This window comes from Chiroxiphia lanceolata, chromosome Z (genome assembly GCF_009829145.1).
Source record: "Chiroxiphia lanceolata isolate bChiLan1 chromosome Z, bChiLan1.pri, whole genome shotgun sequence".
In the NCBI taxonomy this organism is placed as follows: Eukaryota; Metazoa; Chordata; class Aves; order Passeriformes; family Pipridae; genus Chiroxiphia; species Chiroxiphia lanceolata.
In genome coordinates this window covers 69,735,743-69,757,207 of record NC_045671.1, presented here as the reverse complement: position 1 = coordinate 69,757,207, position 21,465 = coordinate 69,735,743, and the positions used below count along the sequence as shown (strand labels likewise).

Genomic DNA, 21,465 nt, shown 5'->3' with positions numbered 1-21,465 from the left:
GATCCCAGAATTCACAAGGCACTTCTGTGTGACAAATCAGCCTGAGTACTTATGCCCTTTGAGAGATTTTAGTCTGGATTAAGTGCCACAGACTTGTGTTGAGAGAATTTGCTCCTGAAATGGACATATATCTAAGAAACACATGTCACACGATGATTCAGGTTTGCCAGCAGCTTGTGAGTGTAGTAGACACAGGAAGGATGGGGGCAAACAAAATTGTCAGAAATGCCTATGCTTTTTTAATTGGGAGGGGGCTTCAACCAAAGCATGCATGAAGTAGTCCTTTACTGCTTTGAGCAGCAAAAAGTTTTGCAGAGCTTTCTGTTCTGGAGTGGGAGAGCACACATCAATAGGCTAAAAGATGCAAGGACTACTCTCCCTTGCAGGAATCAGGTCTTCATGTGAAAGTTTTGCTCCCCTTAATCAGGAGACCTTGCAAGACAACACCATGAAGTTATGGTGCACCTCTTTGGCTATATCTCTACAGTTAAATCAAGTGTCTAGCACCTTTGTGTGACCCTGGGGACAAATGTCAATGTGTAGCATCTGTATCCACACTGTTGAAAAGTTGTATCCTCCGAAAGGAGACACTTGTTTCCACCCTGCCTGTTAGGATGGTCCTTCTTAGGCTTGTCCTTGATCGTGCTGATTCCTAAATGGTGTCTGGGAGTGTGCTGGGCTGAGACTATGCCAAGCATAAATTAATATGAGGTGATCAAAGTCAAATGCTTGGGAACATTCCCTGGTGCTGTGCAGTTCACTGATACAGCCTCTGTGTTTCTGGATTTGGTTTCCTTATTGTCCGGTCTAATGTACTTTTATCCCCTTGGACTGAATTATTCCCCAGAAGACCATTTCATAGAATCATAGAATCATTTCATTTGGAATCATCTAGTTCAGAAAAGACCTCTAAGATCAAGTCAAACCTTTGACCGAACACCACCTTGTCAGCTAGACCATAGTGCTAGGTGCCATGTCCAGTCATTTCTTGAACACCTCCAGGGATGGTGACTCCACCAGTTTCCTGGGCAGTCCATTCCAATGATTAACCACCCTTTCAATGAAAAAATTCCTCCTGATGTCCAACCTGAACCTCCCCTGGTGCAGCTTGAGGAGATGTCCTGCTGTCCTGTTGCTAGTTGCCTGGGAGAAGAGACTGAGCCCCACCTTGCTACAGCCTGCCTTCAGGAAGTTGTAGTGAGTGATGGGGTCTCCCCTGAGCCTCCATTTCACCAGAGTTCAGAATAACAGAGATTATTCCTCTAGCCTACAGCTCTCGGAGGACATTTCTTTGAATGGTCATTCCCATAAGTAGACATGGTAGCAGTGTGTCCCTAAAGGAGCTTCTGGATCGACATATGCCTTGCTAATCCTCATTTGATACGTGCCTTTGAACATGTACATGTGGTTGGAATATCTGCCCCAAGTTTGCTCTCTCTGCTAATCATCCGGGTCCAGTGAGATACAGCAGCCTGAAGCCCACCCCCAGCAGGTTGTCAGTATGAACCACCATTATGCTCAAATGATAATAATATTTTTTTCAATCAGATACTGGTCTTAGGAGAAGCATTGCTGCCTTGACTTTCCAATGACAGCCTTCATCCTCCCTGATACACATTTCCTAGTAAATTGGTAGGTGGACTTCAAAGGACTCAGAAGGAAGAAGGGCTGCTCTGTAATCTGACACTAGCTGTGGTTCCTCCAGATACACCATCCACCCACGTTCAGTGGCCTGTTCTCTGAAAACCATTGTCCTACTCCTGTGATTGACACCCTTTGTTTTCTCTGTTGTCGAGTCCTTTTTAGCCTTTGCCTGTGACAAGCAAAAAGGCATTTATTAGTCAGTTGGTTCCTGTGACTTGGTGCATTGTTGTCCCCAAGAGCTGTGTTGAATACATTGCCCTCATAAGTAACATTTTGAGCAGCATTTTGTTTCCAAAATACGGATAATGTAGTTCACCTAGAGTAGTTGTTATTTTTAAATTACTACTTTTATGCTAGTCTGTAGAGGAAAATAAAGAAAAGGAGGTAGAGTCTGTATTTCATATACTAAGTTAATGGGTAAGCCACGGTGATCTGCAGTAATCTAATTCTTTTCATCTACATATGAACTCATGAAGAAATTGGAGAGTTTTCAGGAGAGCCCAGCAGGCAAATATTTCCCATTTTAGCACTCAGATAAGTGGAATTAAAAATAGGTGATGTGGGAGGACACAGAACACTCTTGAAGTCTTATCTTTTGAGACTATTATGGAAACTCGGGCTTTATTGAAAATCTGGCTTCTATGTCCTGTGCTGGTGAAGAAGGTGACCTGAAGCTTTGCTATAATACAACTACGTTTATATAGCATGTATTTAGGCTCTTCTATAAAAAAGGTTCCCTATAAAGAGGGAGGTGTGTTTCGACAAGGAGCATTCAAGAACTGCTGAAATGAAACTTTGCTGGTCAGTCCATAGTTTATGCTTAATTTTCACTGCTTTTTAAGGGATGAAGAAGAGAAAAAAAAGTCTCACTCCGATGGTACAGATGAAAAGGATAATGGGAGCCAGACAAAGGCTGTCAGTCGAATTGGAAACTCAAATAACCCATTCCTGGACATCCCTCATGACCCCAATGCTGCTGTGTATAAAACTGGATTTCTGGCTCGGAAAATCCATGCTGATATGGACGGAAAGAAAAGTGAGTATTTTTCACTCTTAACGTGTTATTTTCTTATTATGTCTACACAATGCTGCTTACCCATGTGCTTCTCAAGGCAAATAGTGCTGCTGCTTCATTAGGGGAAATTGAAGCAATAACAAACAACACAGCAATTGGATTATCACACTCTCACTGTTAGGCCAGGATTTACAATGCTTAGTCCCATTTGCAGCAGCTCTAATGCATGAGCGTAATAAGTAATGTGATACGGCAAAGCAATGTGAATTTTTTGCGCTAAAAGAAAATTAATATTGTTTACAGAAGGGAAAACAATTTCAAGTGAATTACAGTAGCTGTTCCACAGTAATTTGGTAATTCTCTGTTTCCTTATGTGACACCAGTTTGTTCCAGATCTCCCCTCCCTTCTGGGTCTGTCTTTAAAGGAGGGCAGTTCTTTACCTCTACTTGGAAGATGCTGTAACCGTTCCCTTCCCTGCCTTCCCAGCCTTGGGTCAGAGACTCAATGAAGTGCAGCAGCTTTTGGCAGCAGCCAGCTTTTTACCATGCAGTTCCTCTCTGCCCCTTTCTTGTAATAATCCTGCTGTGTCTCTTACTTTAATTATCCTCTTTCCTTCTTTTAGTACTTCTGTTTGGTGGTGCACTAATTATCAAGGGCCACTGATTCACCTGTGTGTGGTTTTTTGCTTAAGTATCTTCATTTGTTTTCTATTGGTATTGGAAACAATGTGGTTACTCAGAGCATCTGTATTTTCCCTGATAATTGTTGATGGTTGCCTGCTCATGGTTCACATTGTTGGGCTAAATCCTGAAGACAAATTCTGGCTTTGTGATGGGCTTCCTGTAGCTGCCAGTCTCTCCTAGCTAGGCGAAGCTCTCTGGTGTTCCCATGTTTTGCTAGCATATTTTAGAGGGTACAGTTGGAGGTCAGCGTTTTCAAGATGGAAGCTGACAGCTGGACAACTAAATCCAGACAGACATGTCAAAATCAAACTGCCCTCATTCTTTGTGATGACTGGATGCTCTGAATAGATTCCTCTTTATTAAACGTCTGCTTATTTAACCTTAATAAGTAATTGTATCTAGTTGTCTTTATTAAATGATTTCTTTAATTATAGGTATCAGAACTGCTCATTTTGGGCATAACCCTTTTATGATTAACGTAATTAAGGCCATGTTTTCAGAAGCTCCTGTACAACTCAGAGGTCTGTCTCACTGTCGTGAAGCTCTCAAAAAAGTTACATTCTGGCTTTCTAGTGGCAAATAAAACAATTTTTTTTTTTTAAGTTAGTTAGACCTTTTCATATTCCATTTCCTAATAGAGCTGTTGCAGGGCAGAGATCAGCTTGTGCAGGATTTTTAAGGAAGTGATGTACTAGAATGCTTGTATGTTTTTCTCAGGAAAGGAGTATCGAGGGCTAAAGCACTTAGGCACGTAGAGGAGAGGAATGTAAGAGCGGCCTATGCCTGGAAGCTGAGCTGAGCAAGTGGCAATTAGAAATAAGGTCTGTTATACAAGATGAGAATGATTAACCTCTGGAGCAAGGGCCCTATAACTTCTTCATCATCACTTGCTTTCTTCAGATCAGAGTGGGATGCCTTTCTGAGTATCACACTTTAGTTGTGCATGGGTTAATAGTTTCAGTATAAGGGCAGTGGTATGTATATATCTGGATGCTGGTGTGTGCTTGGTGGAGAGAGAGCTTAGCTGCAGGCTTCTGGTCTCTGGCACTGTGACCATACAGCTGTGCCTTCTCTCTCTCTCTGTTGTGGCTGAATTTCAAACTGCATCCTTCAGCTTTCATGCTGAAAGTTTTTTTCCCCCTACTGTTTGTTTCTAGGAAATCACGGGCTGAATATGTTGTCTCTGTTATGTTCTTCAACCTGTAACTGACTTTAGGTTTCTTGAGGGATGGGGTGTTTTTCCTTAGGATTCTGTTTGGCACCCTTCTCCTTTCTAAATGCCAACTTGAGTGTGCAGCACCAGTAAGGAAAAGGATGCTCTTGAGAGACACTGCTTTCTGAGCAGTGTCCCGTAGGTCCTGAGCAGTGCCAGCCAGCCTACTGTGACATGGAGAAAGAGTGTTTCTTTCTGAAAAGTACCACAGTGCAGCATTCAGACCTAGCTGTGTAGGGGCAGTGTCTGCCTACCTGCAAGTGCACAAAGACTGGATCTCTGTGGCCTTCTTTCTGCAGTGCTGCTGTTCCCTTTCTGATCCAGTCCGGGGCTGTTGTCAGGGTTGTTGTATTACTCTATCTCACAGCAGGTATGTGCAGGCACTGTGCTAAGTTGCACTGTCCTTTGAAAAGGATAGTACAAAGGAGGTTTAACACAGGACTAATGTAGCTCTCCTGTTGCCTAGAAAAAGTGTAAAAATGGATCTGAGTTAAATGGGTTTTCATTTGTTTTCTTTGCAGCTCCCCGGGGAAAGCGAGGCTGGAAAACCTTTTATGCTGTGTTGAAGGGAACCGTCCTGTACTTGCAGAAGGTAGGGGAAATCACTGTCTTTTGAAAACTAATTAAAGAGGGATAAAGCAGCAGGCATCCTCTCCACTCTCTCAACCCACCTCCAGGCTCCTTTCCCTCTGATGCAGCTGATCTCTCTACTCTGCACCCTGTTTACACACACATTCAGGCATGAATCCTTTCGTTGACACCCTCTCCCTTTTCACAATTTCAAGTGCAGTTCCACTGTCCCATCCACATGTGCACCCTATCTGTTCCATTTTTGTCCCGTTACTGTCTCTCACGGCTGCAAAAAATAGGCAGCTTCACCAGCAAAGGCAGCCTCATCTCTCTGTGTCTTCCACAGATTCCTCTAGGGTGCTTTTAACTTTGCATTTCATATGTATGACTTCCCCTTCTGTAAGGTTGTCCTCCTTTCTCACCTTTTCATAGTATACTTCACTGCAGTGCCTGCAAGACCAGCTGCAAAGCAATTGAACAGCAGCTTGGCCTTGGTAGGAATCTGCAGTTTCTGTTCCATTGCAAAACTGAAGGATAAAAGGATACTATTTTTTTTTTGCCAAAGCAAGAAGAGACTGGTTTCTAACAAAATGTGCTTCCTGACAGCAAGAAGTCTAAAAAAAAAAAAAAAGTCAAATGAAACCCTCCAAGCCTTTTGTCACAAGCTTAAATTTATTACAGTACATTTTTAACTGTACTGTTGGAACATAAAATGCAACATATGACTGAGAGCTGTCAAAATCAAATAAATGGTAGCGGCTAAGTAGGTTGCTAGGGCTTTTTGCCCCCCAGTGTAGATGAAATATTCATGGAATAGGTGCTGCTTGTCCAGACTGCTCTGTATTGCAGAAGCATGCTTCTTCGAAAGCTGTTTTACATTTCCACCACGTTTTGCAGCTGTCAGGAGTGCAACTGCATACTGCAAGTACATTTCCCCCTCCCTTGCTGAGGCTTTCTGAAGTTGTCGGTTTCATTGGAACCAACCTGGATATTCTCTGAGAAGAAAGAGAGTGGTTTGGATCAAATTATTACAGCATGAGGTTCGCAAGGTGGATGCTCTGGGTGCAGTACCTTTTTGAGAGGGCTGAAATCCTGGAACAGAGAAAACAGTCTGCAGTCAGGATGGAAGATTTGGGCTGAAAGATGGATGTGATATGCTCAAAGCCAGTGCAGGAGACTAGAACCTAGTCTGCTGAATACCAAGTCCTCTTACTGGCAGCAGGTTCAGGTTTTACTAAAGTGACCTTTGTACTTGCCATTTCCTGGGCGAAATGAAGTCTCCTGCCTCAGTTTCTCAAATTAGTCACCTTTAGTGTTCACCTGAAAAGACTGCATGGTTCCCTAAGCAGTAAGAAGGCTCCTTGTTTGTAATACATTAATTAATTTCTTATTTGATGTTTAAGGAGGGATTAATAAGCTTTCAAGGGTAAGAACTGAGGATACTGTCTGTTTTAGAGTCTTAATTGGATATTATTATGAGTCTCGCTGGCATATTAGTTTAAAATGCTTTCTGTTTAACAAAATATTGAGATGCTGATGTAGCATGCAAATTTTCTACAGAATGCTGCCCTCCCCACTCTCACCCTCCATGCTTTGAAGAGCAGGAGAGTAATTTCGCATATGACTGCATCTTTGTGGAATGAAATGCACTGTTGGAATTCTTGTTCTTATTTATTTGTTATTTGTGTGTTTTGCACTTGTCGAAGCACTTGAATTCCATGACTACAGGGCAGTACTCTGCAAAGCCGCGTTCTCCCACTTGATCTGGGAAGACATTTGCACTGAAACCATCTTGCTGTAGCACACTGACAAGCAAGGATTTTACTTAGGTGCTCTCAAAGGTTGACAGAAGGGTGTGATGGGAAGTAACTCATTCCAGGAGTGGTCAGGTGTGAGCCTCCCCAGGGTGCCTCTGAACCCTGCTCAGCCACATGCTACAGCTGTGAAAAAGCCTCTGGTTTCTCTTCAGCTCCAGAAGGTCCACCAGGGCTTTGCTTCAGCACTTAAATAGACTTTGATCTGTTAGGGAGGTAGTATCACAGAAGGTGAGGGTGCCAGAGTTTTAAAATAAGAGCTAGGCCAAGTGGTTATAGTAAAAGTCTCTGATCTGTTGTTTCCTTTCATAATGTACATTTTTTAATATAAATTATAGTAATTCTAAAAGGTTCAGGAGTATTTTAGAACAGCTTGATTTCTTTGTGGAAGTGCATAGCTCTGGCAGTAGTTTTGTCTCCTGATTAAAGAGTGCTGTAGGCTAGGGTGCATTCACATGCACACACACATTTTTCCTCTTTCTCTCCCTCTCTGTATATTTGTGGTGATAATGTCTGTGATGGTGGTTTCATTGCACTGAGTGCTATTCAAGCAAGACAGAGAGAAATCTCATTGTTCAGGTGCTCTCTACACATAAACGCATGTACACACCTCTGCAGTATTGCTTTCTCTGTTTATCTGTAACTCAGCTGTTCCCTCAAGACACTACTGTAATATAAATATTAATTGTTTGTAGCAGCTGTGATTCCCCCAGTGGGCAGTGTGATCCCAATTCTGCTGTCATTCTGTTTACATTCCAGTTCTCCTTGTTTTGCCGTCAAAGTCCTTGTATGAGAGTGTTTTGTAAATGGTGGCCACTGGAGATTCACTGGGGAGTTTTTCTGGGCAGTCTTGTCTCCATGCCCACATTTTTTATTGTTTATTTTTCCCACTGGAATTATTCCAGTGCTAATTCCTGTGCTGCATATTGTTTTATTTTCAAATGAGTGCTTTAAGAGAGATGGTTTGTGGATTAGTGAGCCCAGAGGGCACCGGAGGGGCTCAGTGGAAGCGTTCACAATTAGCCAGCTAAACATGTCTGCACAGTATTACATAAAATGAAAAGTCTGACATGTTTGGGATGTTAGCCCTGTCTCTGGGCATCCTCAGGCCAAGGTTAATTTCCTGCCCTCTGTTCATAGCAACAGGAAATTGCAAAGTAGGAGCTTGACAGAATGTCTGTTCTCTAGACTGGCACGGGATGTGATGTGCATACAGAAGAGAGGTTTACAAGGAGAGGACATAAGGCTGACCTCTCTTCCTTGCTAGAAACTGCTTCTGGGCAAGAAGTGCTGGACAGGAACCTTCGTATTTTGTTCGGACTCTTCTGTGAGATTCACGACATCTTTTCTCTTAGATGTGTGACTTCATAATGTTGCAGGCTTCTGGGTATTTTTATATAGCTTTTCTCAAATTTCCTCTGTTAAAAATTAAAAAAAAAAAAAAAAATAAAAATAGAGAAAGGCCAGAATGATGTAACGTGTTCGGTGACGAGACTTTCTGAAAGAGAATTTTGCAGCTGTCACATGCAGCTGAGTGGAGATATCCACCCACGGTACACTGACTGATAAAAAGACAAATGTCATTCTCTGGTCTATCAAAAACAGATTTAGAAACATGCTGACTGTGGGTCAGCAGGATGTGGGAAAGTCATTCTCCAGGAGTTTGAGAAAGATGAATTCAGCATGTCATTCCATGGTGTGCAGCACTCACATCAGCCTTCAGTTGACAGAGTGGTCACAATTCCTTTCTGGCTCCATATGTATTTCTTGCCACTGTCTTGGTCTAACTTTAGAGAGCTGCCTTCCATTTCAGCTCAGCCTCCATGCTGACACCAGCACGTGCTTGCTGGCATAGGAGAAAACGGATGTTCCTGCTGCCATAGCATTCCCCACCAGGTGTAAAGAGTTGAAGGCTTTAGAGAAGGAATTTTGACAGCACATTCATGCTCTTAATAGCTTGCTCTGAGACTGACCAGTGACATGGAGACATTTCTGGTATGCTGATCAGTGCCCTTGGAGAAGCTGGCAGAACCCCAGCTGTCAAGGTAGATTTCAGCTAACTAATCTGGTGGGATTAGGAAGGATTATAGGGAGCACTCTCTGTTGGAAAGAAGGGATTCTCAGCCAGGATTGCTTCTGGGGCTGCCCAAATGTGGTGTTTTTCTGGAACAGTTTAGACACCAGAGCAGGTTGTGGACACTGGATGCAAGTCACAGAGGAAGCAGGGCAGCAACAGGCTAGGTGATAGCTGACACTGTCTCTAGGCAGTAACTCGAGGAAACACAGAATATCATGTTCCTGAGGCCTGTCTGAGTTCACTTCCTGGCTCTGAAGTTTTCCCAGTCTCCCTGGACAGTGGAGCCAGTCATTTCCCCCAAAACTACCACAAAATAAATTGGCTTTTGAACCCATAAAGAAAGGGGCTTGACCTGGGGCCTTGCCTCTTCCATCTTCAAGATGAAGATGTGCCCGACTTTGGACAGTCTCCTCCAGTGATTGTCTTTTGGCTAGAGTCTGGATTCTCACATCTTCCTTGAAGAAGGTTTAGGGAGTGCCTTAAGTGGGCATAGACGAAGTCCGTCATTCCTCCAAATTTGCAGAGTCTCAAGCTATGGGAGAGGAAGGACACTTGGCTTTGCCCACTGCCAGCCCTTGAAAACCCCTGATGTTGCAGATGTTTAAGTTGAAGGCTGCCCTTTGGTCACCTGTGCAGTAGTACTCTGTCTTTCTACTGGGCTTGCCAGACCTGTGGTGTGTTGTGCCATTGTCTGGCCCCAGGTGGAGGTGGTGCTGGGGCAGGACTGCTGGGTAGCTGCATCTCCTCATGTGAAATATCTGAGCAGCAGTGGCAAGTTCTGGGCCTGCACTAGCTGGAGCTCTGTCAGGAAGGATGAGACATGGCAGAAGAGCAGGATACTTTGTCCTGCCTCCTGAGAGGTGGTCACCACAGTTGGTGATGCCCCATCCACTGAAACTCATCCTGGAGAGCCCCAAACCGTCTTGTCCGAAAGCACAGATACCTTTGGCAGCAGTGTAGAAACCTCTGGCTGCAGTCCTGTTCTGTGTGCTGCCAGAGAAGCCCTGTAAACAAATTCATGCACCTTAACCAGCTCCTCTTCAGGGCAGGTACCTCCCTGGCTGTTGAAACTAGTGCTGTCCTCGCACACGCCCTGTGTCCTGCACTCTCTTTCCTCCTAAACCTCATCTTGTAACTTGTGTTCAAGTGGAGGATCAATAGTTATTATGCCTGCAGGGAGTTATTGCTCTGTTTTGCAGCTGTCACATCGGTGTGTGTTTCAGGTGAGACTGATGTCTGTGATGTACTAAGAGGGAGAAATGGTGTCAATCACAGACTGCTTTGGCCTGTCCTTCAGAAACAAAGTGACGCAGCACTGCTGGCGGATGACTTTTCCTTGAAAAAGCTCCTGGCTTTCCCAAGCCATTTATAGTCATGAGGGCTTCACACAGAACTTGTGGTTAGACCGAGGTTGTGCCTTTATATAGCTTCTGTCACTCAGGAGATCAAAGACTGCTTCCAGGCTGATGCTTGCAACACAAGAGAAGTTTGAGTCCCGTTTTTGTCTTTTGGTGCTAGGAGTGGTACTGTTACTGTGTCAAAAACCCTGGACAGAGCTGTGCTTGCCATTTGTGGTGTCTGAGTAGAGACATTTAAGGGAGTTTGCTATATTTGCTTTGTGCAGACTGATAAGGAGGCTTCTTCAGTGTGTGAGGGCTGCCCAGGAGAAAATACGAAGTTGTTGTATATATACAAAGTATTGTTTGAGAAAAATTAAAATCAAGCAGTGGAGGCTGAGAACCCAAGTAGCTGAGCAGTGGAGGTGGGAGCTGGTTATGGAGGATTCCTGAAAAGAAGACAGATAGTCCACAGCTGTTGTGATAGTCAAATACTTCCTGTTTACCTCTCTTTCTATCAAGCAGGTAGCAAAACTACTTCTCTTCCTTGAAAAGAGATTTTAAAAAAAAAAAAAAAAACAGAAAAAGGAAAATATGTTAAAGGTAGTAGAAACCACAAGTGCTCAAGTCAGGTTGCATTCGGTTCATATAACCTTATTGCTATTTGTGAACTGTGGAACAGGGTTTTTCCCTAGGTTGAGGAAAAAGGAGTAGCACATGCAGAAATAAGATGCCATTTTCCCCCTGTTAACTCCTGCAGGATGAATATAAGCCAGAAAAGGCTTTGTCGGAGGAGGATCTGAAGAACGCGGTTAGTGTGCACCATGCGCTGGCATCCAAGGCAACAGACTATGAGAAGAAGCCCAATGTCCTCAAGCTTAAAACAGCAGATTGGAGGGTCCTGCTTTTCCAAGCCCAGTAAGTGCTCTCTTCATGCCAGCCATTGAGGAGAGAAAGCAATGCTGAAGGAGGGGTAAATTCCTGCCCGGACAGGTTAAAGCAGAGGCTTAAGAGGTTCAATCTGTTTATTTGATCAGAAATAAGATTAAGTAGTGATGTGATTAGAGTGCACATGTAGTGCATGAGAAAGAAACATCAGGTTTTAAAAGGCTTTTTAATCCAGCTGAGAAAGTCATAACAAGATGCAGCAGCTAGAAGCTGAAGCTGCAGGAAATTCAATTTGGAAACAAACTTATAGCAGTCAGGGTGATTAATCATTGAAGCAAATGACCAAAGGCAGTCTTGGATTGTCTGTCTCCTGATGTCGTCAGGTCCTAGCTGGATGTCTTTCTAAAAGATATGCTGTGGTCAGAAACAAAGTTAATACAAGAATGATTTGATTAAGTTCTTCATGCTTTGATACCCAGACAGAACAGATGACCTGCCTTTTGCTTCTGACATGAGCCCCTTTCTGCCAAGACCATGTACAGATCCTGGAGCTCTGTGATGTCCTGCACAACTGAGACCTTAGGATATATGTCTGAATCAGGGCATTGTTTGGCTCTGTCACCTGTGTCATTTGGATTGGATTAGGAAAAGATGTGTGCTAGGGTGAGGTATGGGCCTAACAATAAACCAGCCCGTGACTGAGTTACCTGTAACTAAACTGCTTGCAAACATAGAGCAGAAGACTAAGCAGACCCTTAAGATTTGTCCAGTTCTGGTTATTCTCGCTTTTAAAATGCCATGGAAGGGGTGGAAAGAGGTAGAGGAGGCTGAGTCAACGGGTGCTTTAATATGTGTTTCTTCCCCAGGAGCCAAGAAGAAATGCAGACCTGGATCAACAAGATTAACTGTGTGGCTGCTGTCTTCTCTGCACCGCCGTTCCCAGCGGCAATTGGCTCCCAGAAGAAGTTCAGTCGCCCACTCCTGCCAGCCACCACAACAAAGCTATCTCAGGTGAGATGTTCTTATGTAGAGGGCAGGTGATGACGATTTCTCTTGGTGGCTGGAGACTGGATGGTGGTCCTTGTCACTGTTTTATGTCTGTTGCCCTTAGCAGTCCTAGGAGAAGGAGGCTTACGTGGTAGATCTCAGCTCATTTCCTGATGCAAGATTTGAACTGGTGGGAGAGAAGGAACAGGCTTGAATGTAATTGTTTTATATTTTTGAAGAAAAGAAACAGTCACCAGTGTTCCTAATACCAGACAGAATTTTCATCTTGTGCTTATGGCTGTGTAGAAGACATTTCAAATAGTGACTGGTGGGTTTTAAAAAATATGTGAGTGTATTAAGGCCACTCATTTCAGAAGAAGTAGACATACTCCTCATCTTTGTCTTATTGCAATGATAAAAGGTGAAAGCTGATAGATTAGACAAGCATCAATTATATTTTTCCCACAACATTTTCCAGACTCCAACCCTTATCAACTTAGGGGTTTCTTGTATAATATGTATTTGTAACTGTTTCTTACATGAATGTCTTTGGTCTCCCCTTGTGATCACACAAGCTTTTAGCATCCTGTGTCAGGGAGTTTCGCAGCTCTACTTCTTACACAAAGCCCCACAAATTTCAGCTTGTTTCACACTGGCTGTGTCAGATGCTTGCACCCATGGCTCTTTGCACTTTGGGAGATGTGACACATGCCTCCAATTCCTCCTGCTGTGGCAGGAACATGACATCGTTTGCATTCATCAGGTTGACAGAGTGACAGAGGTTATACTTCATGAGTATTCTCCTGTACTTTTTAAAGTGATCTGCCCATGCTGGATTGCTTCTTAAATGAGTTTGGGTTTTTTTACCATCTTCATAGCTTAGCAACTCTCCTTAGAAACCACTGTCACAAAATCTGCATTTCTCTAAGGGAGGGGGGGGATTTTAATGTCACTCCTGCTTTTTCTCTCTCCATTGCAGTAGCCTTTCTTCTTACAGTGTGGTGGCCTACTTACTATCTTGTGTTCTGGGTTGAAGTTTAAAGCATGTTTTGTAAAGGATAATACTAACTGATCATCCTTGTGCTTTTACCTTTTGCATACCCTTTTGAAAATACTGTATGAGGCTTCCATAATTTACCCCCAGTCACCAGAGAGGGCTTTTTTACTCATCGTTGTTCTGTGTGGCAGTTCCAGTTAGCACATTGTTTCCTAGTCTGATTGTTTCCATTTAATCTGGAAAGGAAAAAATAGGTCACAGCCCTGTGGTCTCTGTCTCGAAGAAAGGGAGACATGAAAAGTGGAGTAAGATAAGCTGTTTTAGTTAAGGGCAGAAGAATGTTAAGTGTTAAAAGTAGATAAATTCAAAGGTAAGCAGAAACATGTCTACTTTCATCTGTCAGAGGGGAAAAGCTGCCAGCAGGCTGTTTCTCATTTGGCAGACAAAAAAATACAAATTGTCAAATCCCTGTGGTTGCTGTTCAGGGTTTTGTGGGATGAATCATGGTGGACAGTATTTCTTCAAAGGGTCTCTTCCTGGTCAGGCAGAAGTTGGAATGCAGTGAGGACCTATCATGGATGAGGAACAGAGTTTGGACATGACAAGTTGGGCAAGATCATTGTAGAAGGTTTTCCTTTAAAAGCAAAGGATCTTGGTTAGTCCAGCCAAAGAGGGATGTGACAAATCTATATATAAAGGTACAACTAGTCTAGAAAAGATCTACTAGAAGGTTGGTTTTGGTTTTTTTTCCTGAGAATGTGCAGCACACACAAAAGCTCCAAAGCGGGTGCCCTGGAAATTACAAGTGCTGTATTAATAGCTGGTCCTGTTATCAGACTGTAGAACTTGCTGCCACAGGATGTCACTGGGACCAGGGATTCGGCTCAATGTAAAGAGTGATTGGGCACTAATAGGAGAGTATGCAGAACCAGGATAGTTACTAACAGCAACAAGAATTTTTGGCAGCCAATAGCGAGTGGTTTGAGCCCTACCATGTTTAGGCGGAGGCAAATTATCCCACGTGTTTCTTTCTTCAGTTCTCTTGCAGAAGAGTTGAAACGCAAGATTAGCTGGGGCTTAGCTATCATTTTCTGTAGAAATTTTCCTCCTCTCTGCTTTTCCTGCAGCTCCAGCTCCATGAGCCGAGAGGCTCAGTCCCTGGTGTGACTCAGTGCAGTGCAGGCGTGTCCAAGCTAGGCTTGAAGCTGTGGGCTGCACAGCCACACCACTGAGGGACAGACAGCTGTCCCCTCCTCTGAGGTTAGGTGCCTACAACAGGAGCTGAGCTGGGTACTTGTTGTTGTGGCTGGCTAAGTCACCAATATCTGCATGATCTTGTCTGTATTTTGGACTTACCTACTTCAAACATAATTTCAGATCCAAGCCTAGAAATGGACAGAAGGCCATCCTGCAGGAGCTGGAAACCTTCTGAGATGAGGGAAGGTTAGCTGACAGATGGACTGGAGGAAGTGAGTGGGCCTGGGATTATGATAAAGGAAAGTGCCTAGAAAGTGGGAGTAGCAACTCCTCACTTTCTCCAGTGGCACAATGGGATAAAAGGTGATAGCAGCTTAGCAGAATGAAATACCTTTTGGGGACTGGACAGCCCTTCTTCTTTTGAGTGCATTGTATTGTTGTAAACAAATAGAAAGCACACACCAGAGAACTTTTAGTAGAGCAGAAATAGAAGGAAGGGCACTGACTCCATGTCTTTTCTGTCCTGGAAGGAACTCCATTTACATTGCAAAGACCTGAGGCAGGGTCTTCACCTCTCTCATTCTGCCCTTGGTTTGACTGCATACACAACACTCTTAATTAATTTACAAAAGAATGTATTAGAGCAGAAGTGTCATGTTGTCAGTAATGCTCTGCAGCAAGCTGCTTCTGTTGCTCACAGCAAGGCGAGGGATGACACGTTTGCTCTCCTTCCCAGTGGCATCTTCTGGCTGTTGAGTTTTTCTACAAACCTGGCAACTTTTCTTGGGTGCCTTCAAGACAGCTGTTGGGGGGCAGAGCTTATAAATCTGTAGAAAAAGAAACTACTTGGCATTATTGTACTGGGATCTCTCTTACTTTCCTTTGCTTATTGGATATTTTAGATTCTGTCACTTAAATGCCTAATGTGTTTCTGAAGGATGAACAGCTGAAGTCCCATGAAGCTAAGCTGAAGCAGATCTCCACTGAGCTTGCTGAACATCGCTCCTATCCTCCTGACAAGAAGCTCAAAGGCAAGGAAGTAGATGATTACAAACTGAAGGACCACTACCTGGAGTTCGAGGTATGTATGGGAAACATTATTACTTTTCTTTCTGGGTGTGGATGGGGGATGTCTTATACTTGGGGTAGAGTCCTGAAGTTCTGCATTTTTCACTTTACATCCCCAAGAAGTATGTTCAAGTAGGCAGAAAAGCCACAGCAATCCCAGAAGCTGGAATGTGGCGTCTTTTTCTGACAAGACCTTCCTGTGGCCTTACCCATGAATTTAGCTCCTTACCTGTAACACGGAGGATAAAAGTGAGACCCTCTGTCCTTTCCTCATGTATCTGTTTGAAGAGGTGATAGGGTCTTCAGGCAGGATATGTCTTGTGTTGTAAGGCTGTGTGTTTCCTGGTGTGTTGGAACCTCAGTCTTCACAGAATGGCTGCATTCTGCAGTAATGCACATTAGGATAATTGTCTTCCATTGGTATGTTCTGAAGGAACTGACATTCTGAAATTACTGTCATAGGCCTGCCTCATCAGAGCCCTTTGTATTGCGTACCAGTGAGCTGGATGTCAGGATGAGAAGGAAAAGGGTAGAATTAAAGATCACAGGACTGAGTGATGCAACTTAGGCAACTGCATTTAGGCGATTGTTCTGAGTATCTGGCAGCAGCTTTTATCCATCATGGTGTCTGCCACATTGTGGAGCTATGTGGGAGCAAGTTGGCAACCCACCAGATGTCTGGTATTTGTTATGACTACACCTTTGAGCTTTTTCCCCCAGAACTTCAAGTCAGTGTTGCCTTGGGTCTGAAAGGATCCTACTCTAAATAGTCAGTGCCCAGCAAGGAAAATCCATAGTCTGAAGAAGAGGAAGAGCAGATAAGACAAAAGTCAGAGAGACCACCAGAGCTGATGCTGGAGGCCACACAACACAAATCTTCAGAACTGAAGTAAGCCTCCTGCCCTGTGTTACCAGTTTGTATTAGAGGAACTCTTTTCACTCCTGCACTTGACTGGTTGTGTACTTTTGCTTTTGCAGAAGGTTGTGGTCTCTATGTTGAGTTTCACTTCACAATAGCAAAATAGTCAGCATGGCCTTACGAATGGGGAATCATACCTGACCAACATGATGGCCTTTTGCAATGAGATGTTTGGTGTGATGGATGAGGGGACAGCAGATATTGTTTGTTCTTCACTTTAACAAGGACTTTGACACCGTCTCCACTAACATCCTTGTAGACAAGCTGATAAAGTGGATTAGGAAATCGACAGTAAAGTGGTCTGGCAGAACATTCGAGATCAGTGGCACAGTGTCGGTTTTGAACACGGCACTCAGAGCAAGCCACACACTTTGTCTCTGGAGGGGGTCTTGTGCAACTTGGAAGAGCAAGGAACTTCTTGGCTTTGGGTCCTTGACACAAAGTTTATTTTCTATTCCTTCTAGAACCAGGATGAAATGTAGGCTGGAATTTTAGATGTTTTTTTGAAAAATTGATGGAGGAGTAGATTGTTGTGGATTTTTTTCTGTTTTCTGTCAATTTCATCATGGTGATTTTTAGAGAAATATTCCTTGGGTACCTCAGTGCAAATCAGAACAGTACAGCAGAGGAAACAAAAGATGTCTTCTTCTCTATTAAGAGTCTCAAACAGCAATTGAACTGTGCAGTTCACATAAATGATCAGCACTGCAGGAGTGCCCATGTGAGCAGGAAAGCGGTGGAAACAACTTCAGTTATGTGTGAGAAATGGTAATTCAGGGTGCTTCTGTGCAATGCTTTGTTATCTTCACACTTGGCACAGATTTCACAGGTCATGTTGAACTATAGAGAGACCATTCCAAAATGTCAGAAGTCAAGCAGACAAGGTAGAAGGCCAGCTTGGCTTAGCAGGGATCTACTTTTAGAGCTAAGGCAAAAAAAAAAAGTAGGTGTTTGCCTATTGGAAGCACAGTCAGGTGATGTGGGAGGAATACAGAGATGCTGCTCACTACTGCAGGAGAAAATTCACGTGGCCAAAGCTCAGCTGGAGCTGAAGCTGGCCAGAAATGTGGGGGACAAGAAAAACAGGTGTTTTTAGTACATCAGTGGCAAAGGGCAGTGCTGAAATAGCATCACACCATTACAGGATGAGGATGGTCACTTCACAAGCAGAGACAGAGACAAGGCAGAGATGTTTAACACATTCTTTGCCTCTGTCTTCAACACGGATGATGGACCAAGGGGGTCTCAGTGCCCTGAGCTGGAGGACCATGAGTGTGAGAATGATCAACTCCCAGTCTACCCTGAAGTTGTGTGGGATCTGCTGCTCCAGCTGGATCCCCACAAATCTATGGGGCCTGATGGTATTCATCCCACAATCCTCGAAGAGCTGGCTGATGTCATCACGAGGCCTCTCTCAATAATTTTTGAGCAGTCTTGGGAATATGGAGGGGTCCCAATATACTGGAAGCTGGCTAACATTGTCACAGTGTTCAAGAAGGGCAAGAAGGAAGATCCTGGAAACTACAGGCCTATCAGTCTCACTTCAGTGCCTGGTAAAGTTATGGAGAAGATTATTGTGGGAATTACTGATAAACACCTGAAAGACAATCCAGTCATCAGTTGCAGCCAGCACAGCTTTGTGAGAGGAAAGTCCTGCTTATCAAACCTGTTTTCTTCTTATGACAAGGTAACCCACCCAGCTGATCAAGGGAAGCCAGTTGATGTGATCTTTTTGGGTTCCAGTAAAGCTTTCGATACTGTCTCTCACAGGATCCTTCTGGACCAAATGTCCAGCTCACAGCTGGATAAACACACCATGTGCTGGGTGAGCAACAGGCTCAAGGATCAGGCACAGAGGGTAATAGTGAATGGGGTGACATCAGACTGGAGGCCTGTGGGGTTCCACAGGGCTCCATCTTAGATGCTCTTCAACATCTTAATAGACCACTTGGATGCAAAACTCAAAGGAATACTAAGTAAGTTTGTTGATGATACTAGACTGGGAGGAGCCATTGACTCCCTTGAAGACAGAGATGCCCTGCAGGGAAACTTCAGCACATTAGAGGACTGGCAATCACCAACCATGTGAAGTTCTTGACAAGGGAAGTGCCAGATCTTGGACCTGAGACAGGGCAACCCTGGATGTACATACAGACTGGGGAATGAGATGCTGGAAAGGGCCCTGGGGGTCCTGGTTGGTGGCAAGGTGAATCTGAGTCAGCAGTGCCCTGGCAGCCAGGAGGGCCAACCCTGTCCTGGGAGCATCAGGCAAAGCATCATCAGCCAGTCAAGGGAGAGGATTGTCCCACTCTGCTCTGACCTGGGGCAGCCTCACCTCCAATATTGTGTGCAGTTTGGGGCACTGCAATGTAAGAAAGATATAGAGATAGTAGAGAGCATCCAAAGGAGAGCTATGAGGATAGCGAAAGATCTAAAGGGGAAGCCATATGAGGACTGACTGAGGTCACTTGTTCTGTTCAGCCTGGAGAAGAGGAGACTGAGGAAAGACCTCCTTGCAGTTACAACTTCCTTGCAAGAGGAAGCAGAGGGGCTGACAACAGTCTCTCTGGTGACCAGTCACAGGACCTGAGGGAGTGGCATGAAGCTGTGTCAGGGGAGGTTTAGGTTAGATACTAGAGAAAGGTTTTTCGCCTAGGGGGTGGTTGGGCACTGGAACAGGCTCCCCAGACCCGAAGTGGTTACAGCACCAAGCCTGACAGAGTTCAACAAGTGTTTGGACAGTGCTGTCAAGCACATGGTGTGATTCTTAGGGCTGTCCTGTGCAGGGCCAGGAGTTGGACTTCGATGATCCTCGTGAGTCCCTTCCATCTCAGAATATTCTGTGATTCTTTGTGTGAAAAACCAAACTAAAACGAAATGATGAGCCCTATGAAAACCACGAATGGAAACTTTTTGCTGGTTTTTGGGTTTCCTGATCTTCCCTTTAGAACAGTGTCCTGCTGGGGTCAGGCAGGAGGTGATGACAGAGCTTGCTGTATGGTTAAACCAAAAGGGAAAGAGGCGGGTGAGGCATTATTTTGTAACTGTCTCTTCAGGTTGAGATTGCGGGCCAGACTTTCTATCTATGTACATAGATGTTGATACATCTCCAGAAGCACCCCAAAATGGCCTGTGAGTCCCTAAGGAAGCAGCATAGTCCCATTAGGGAGGAAGAAACCATTTTCCTTTTCTGTAGGTCATTATAGTTCCTTTTTGTTCACAACCTAGCAATCCCTTCATTCTTGTTCCTGGTGAGAAACAAGTGAGATGATGTTTCCTTCTGAGGGGAGGTGAACCAAGAGGTGACTGGTCCTTGCTCAGGGATGCTGCTGCATCCCTGGGCATATCTTTTTGATGGTCTCTTTGCACCAAGGAAGGAACAATTCTCTTTGTTTCTCTCTGAGGCAGTACTGCACCAGACTGCAGAAAACTTGTTGCTTGTTGCAAAAAATTTATAGTTTGAGAAAGATCTTTTGAGTGCTGTCAGGGGAGAGGTGAAGCCAGAATACTGATGGGTGGCTACCTTGTCTCCTCTTTATTATGTTCTTTCAGTCTTCAGAAATAATGTTGCAGAAACTCTTGAATGATTTCAACTTCTGTGGTTTTATTTACTTGACAGAATTTTCCAGATTAATTTCTTTTAAGGCAAAATTCCCACCAGCTTTTACCTAACTGCAAATGTCAGGTCAATAAAAGACCAAGTTTTTTGCAGTTGAAATAAAAATAGAAATGCATTGATTAATTGCAGTAGAAATCAGGGGCCCACAAAGTCCAGGGGAAAATGGTCATTTGCACACATATAGATCCTGGATTTCCGTTCTGATTGCCGAATCTTGTGATCCTACTAGTGTTTACTGGACTTATAAAAAGCAGATATCCATATGGCAGTAAAGTCCCTCTCTCATTTGATGACTATTACGCTATTTCCAAGCTCAGAGCACCGGTTTGCCTTTTGCAGAGGTGTCTGGTTTGCTGTGTGGTGAATCATCCATCAGGCCTGTGCATCATCATCAGGGTTCTGCTTGCTGTTTCTCCATTTCCATTTTTATTAAATGGCACATCTTACCTGCTTCATGTGTTTGTCTCTCACATTATGGAGCTGGGGCTCCAGATACGGAATTGATAGGAATGCTTTTTTTATTGAATTTTTAGGTCGATTTTGTTATGATCCTCCTCTGTGAGTATTTGTTTATTCAAAGGACTCTCAAAACCCAGTCACATTCTCCTCTTTCTCCCCCCTCCCCCTTTATATTCCACATTTCAAAGCAGTTACCAAGCTTTTTGACTTCCTACCCTCAAATAAGTGTTTTTACCAGAACTTTATTTTTTACTAGAAATTGGAAAATTTTTTCTTAAATACCTTTTCCTCTACCAGGAGCATAATAGTTTGGCCGCTGTTTTGCCACTTTAAAATACAAATTAACAATCAGGGTGGATGTTTACATCCTCCTTCCCTGACCCCCAGCACACCGAGATTGCCTTAATTACAATGCCTGCACCACGTCTTGAGGGGATATGTCAGGGGTAGGTTATTAAACAAATCCTGTGAGGCGGATTGCTCTGTTCTCAGGACCTCCTGCCCCAGCATCTGTTTTTGAGGCCCTGCAGGGATCTTCTATTACAGTACCCTCATTTTGTTCCTTTCTGAGTTGTTTCTTACAGAAAGATGTAATCGTGGCAAGCAGAGCAAAATCTTTTGTTGGAGAGGGAAAGGTCTGGTCCAGATGTGGAATAGAACAAGTGGGGATGGCACACAGTAAAGGGAACTTTTTCCATTTGAAAAATACAAGGGTCTGGGCAGAGAGCAACCTTCATCATTCCCTGTGAGTGACCCTGGCAGGGGAATGTGCCGTGCTGCTGTCATAGCCCTCTCATCTGCTCCTTTTTGTCAAAGTCTGGCCTTGCAGAAGATCCTCTCAAGGGTCTGGTGGTGGCCAAGCTGTTACTGTCTGAACTTAGTGGGACCCTGCTTTGGTTTTCTCCCTCATGGGTAAGAAATGCAGGACAAGCAGTCACACAAAAAGCAGGAAACACGGGTGGGACTGAAGAGTTGCA

General features: G+C 44.0%; 1 protein-coding gene across 7 annotated transcripts in view; it reads left to right on the top strand.

The window, feature by feature from the left end:
- Window positions 1-21,465, top strand: part of PSD3 (pleckstrin and Sec7 domain containing 3) — a 118,449-nt gene that overhangs the window by 85,959 nt on the left and 11,025 nt on the right. For all 7 annotated transcript variants that reach the window (XM_032674651.1, XM_032674652.1, XM_032674654.1 and 4 more), the window contains 5 exons: window positions 2,487-2,680; window positions 5,078-5,148; window positions 11,115-11,272; window positions 12,109-12,253; window positions 15,361-15,504. In XM_032674651.1, the coding sequence (XP_032530542.1) occupies window positions 2,487-2,680; window positions 5,078-5,148; window positions 11,115-11,272; window positions 12,109-12,253; window positions 15,361-15,504 (712 nt within the window). The remainder of the gene's footprint in view (window positions 1-2,486; window positions 2,681-5,077; window positions 5,149-11,114; window positions 11,273-12,108; window positions 12,254-15,360; window positions 15,505-21,465) is intronic.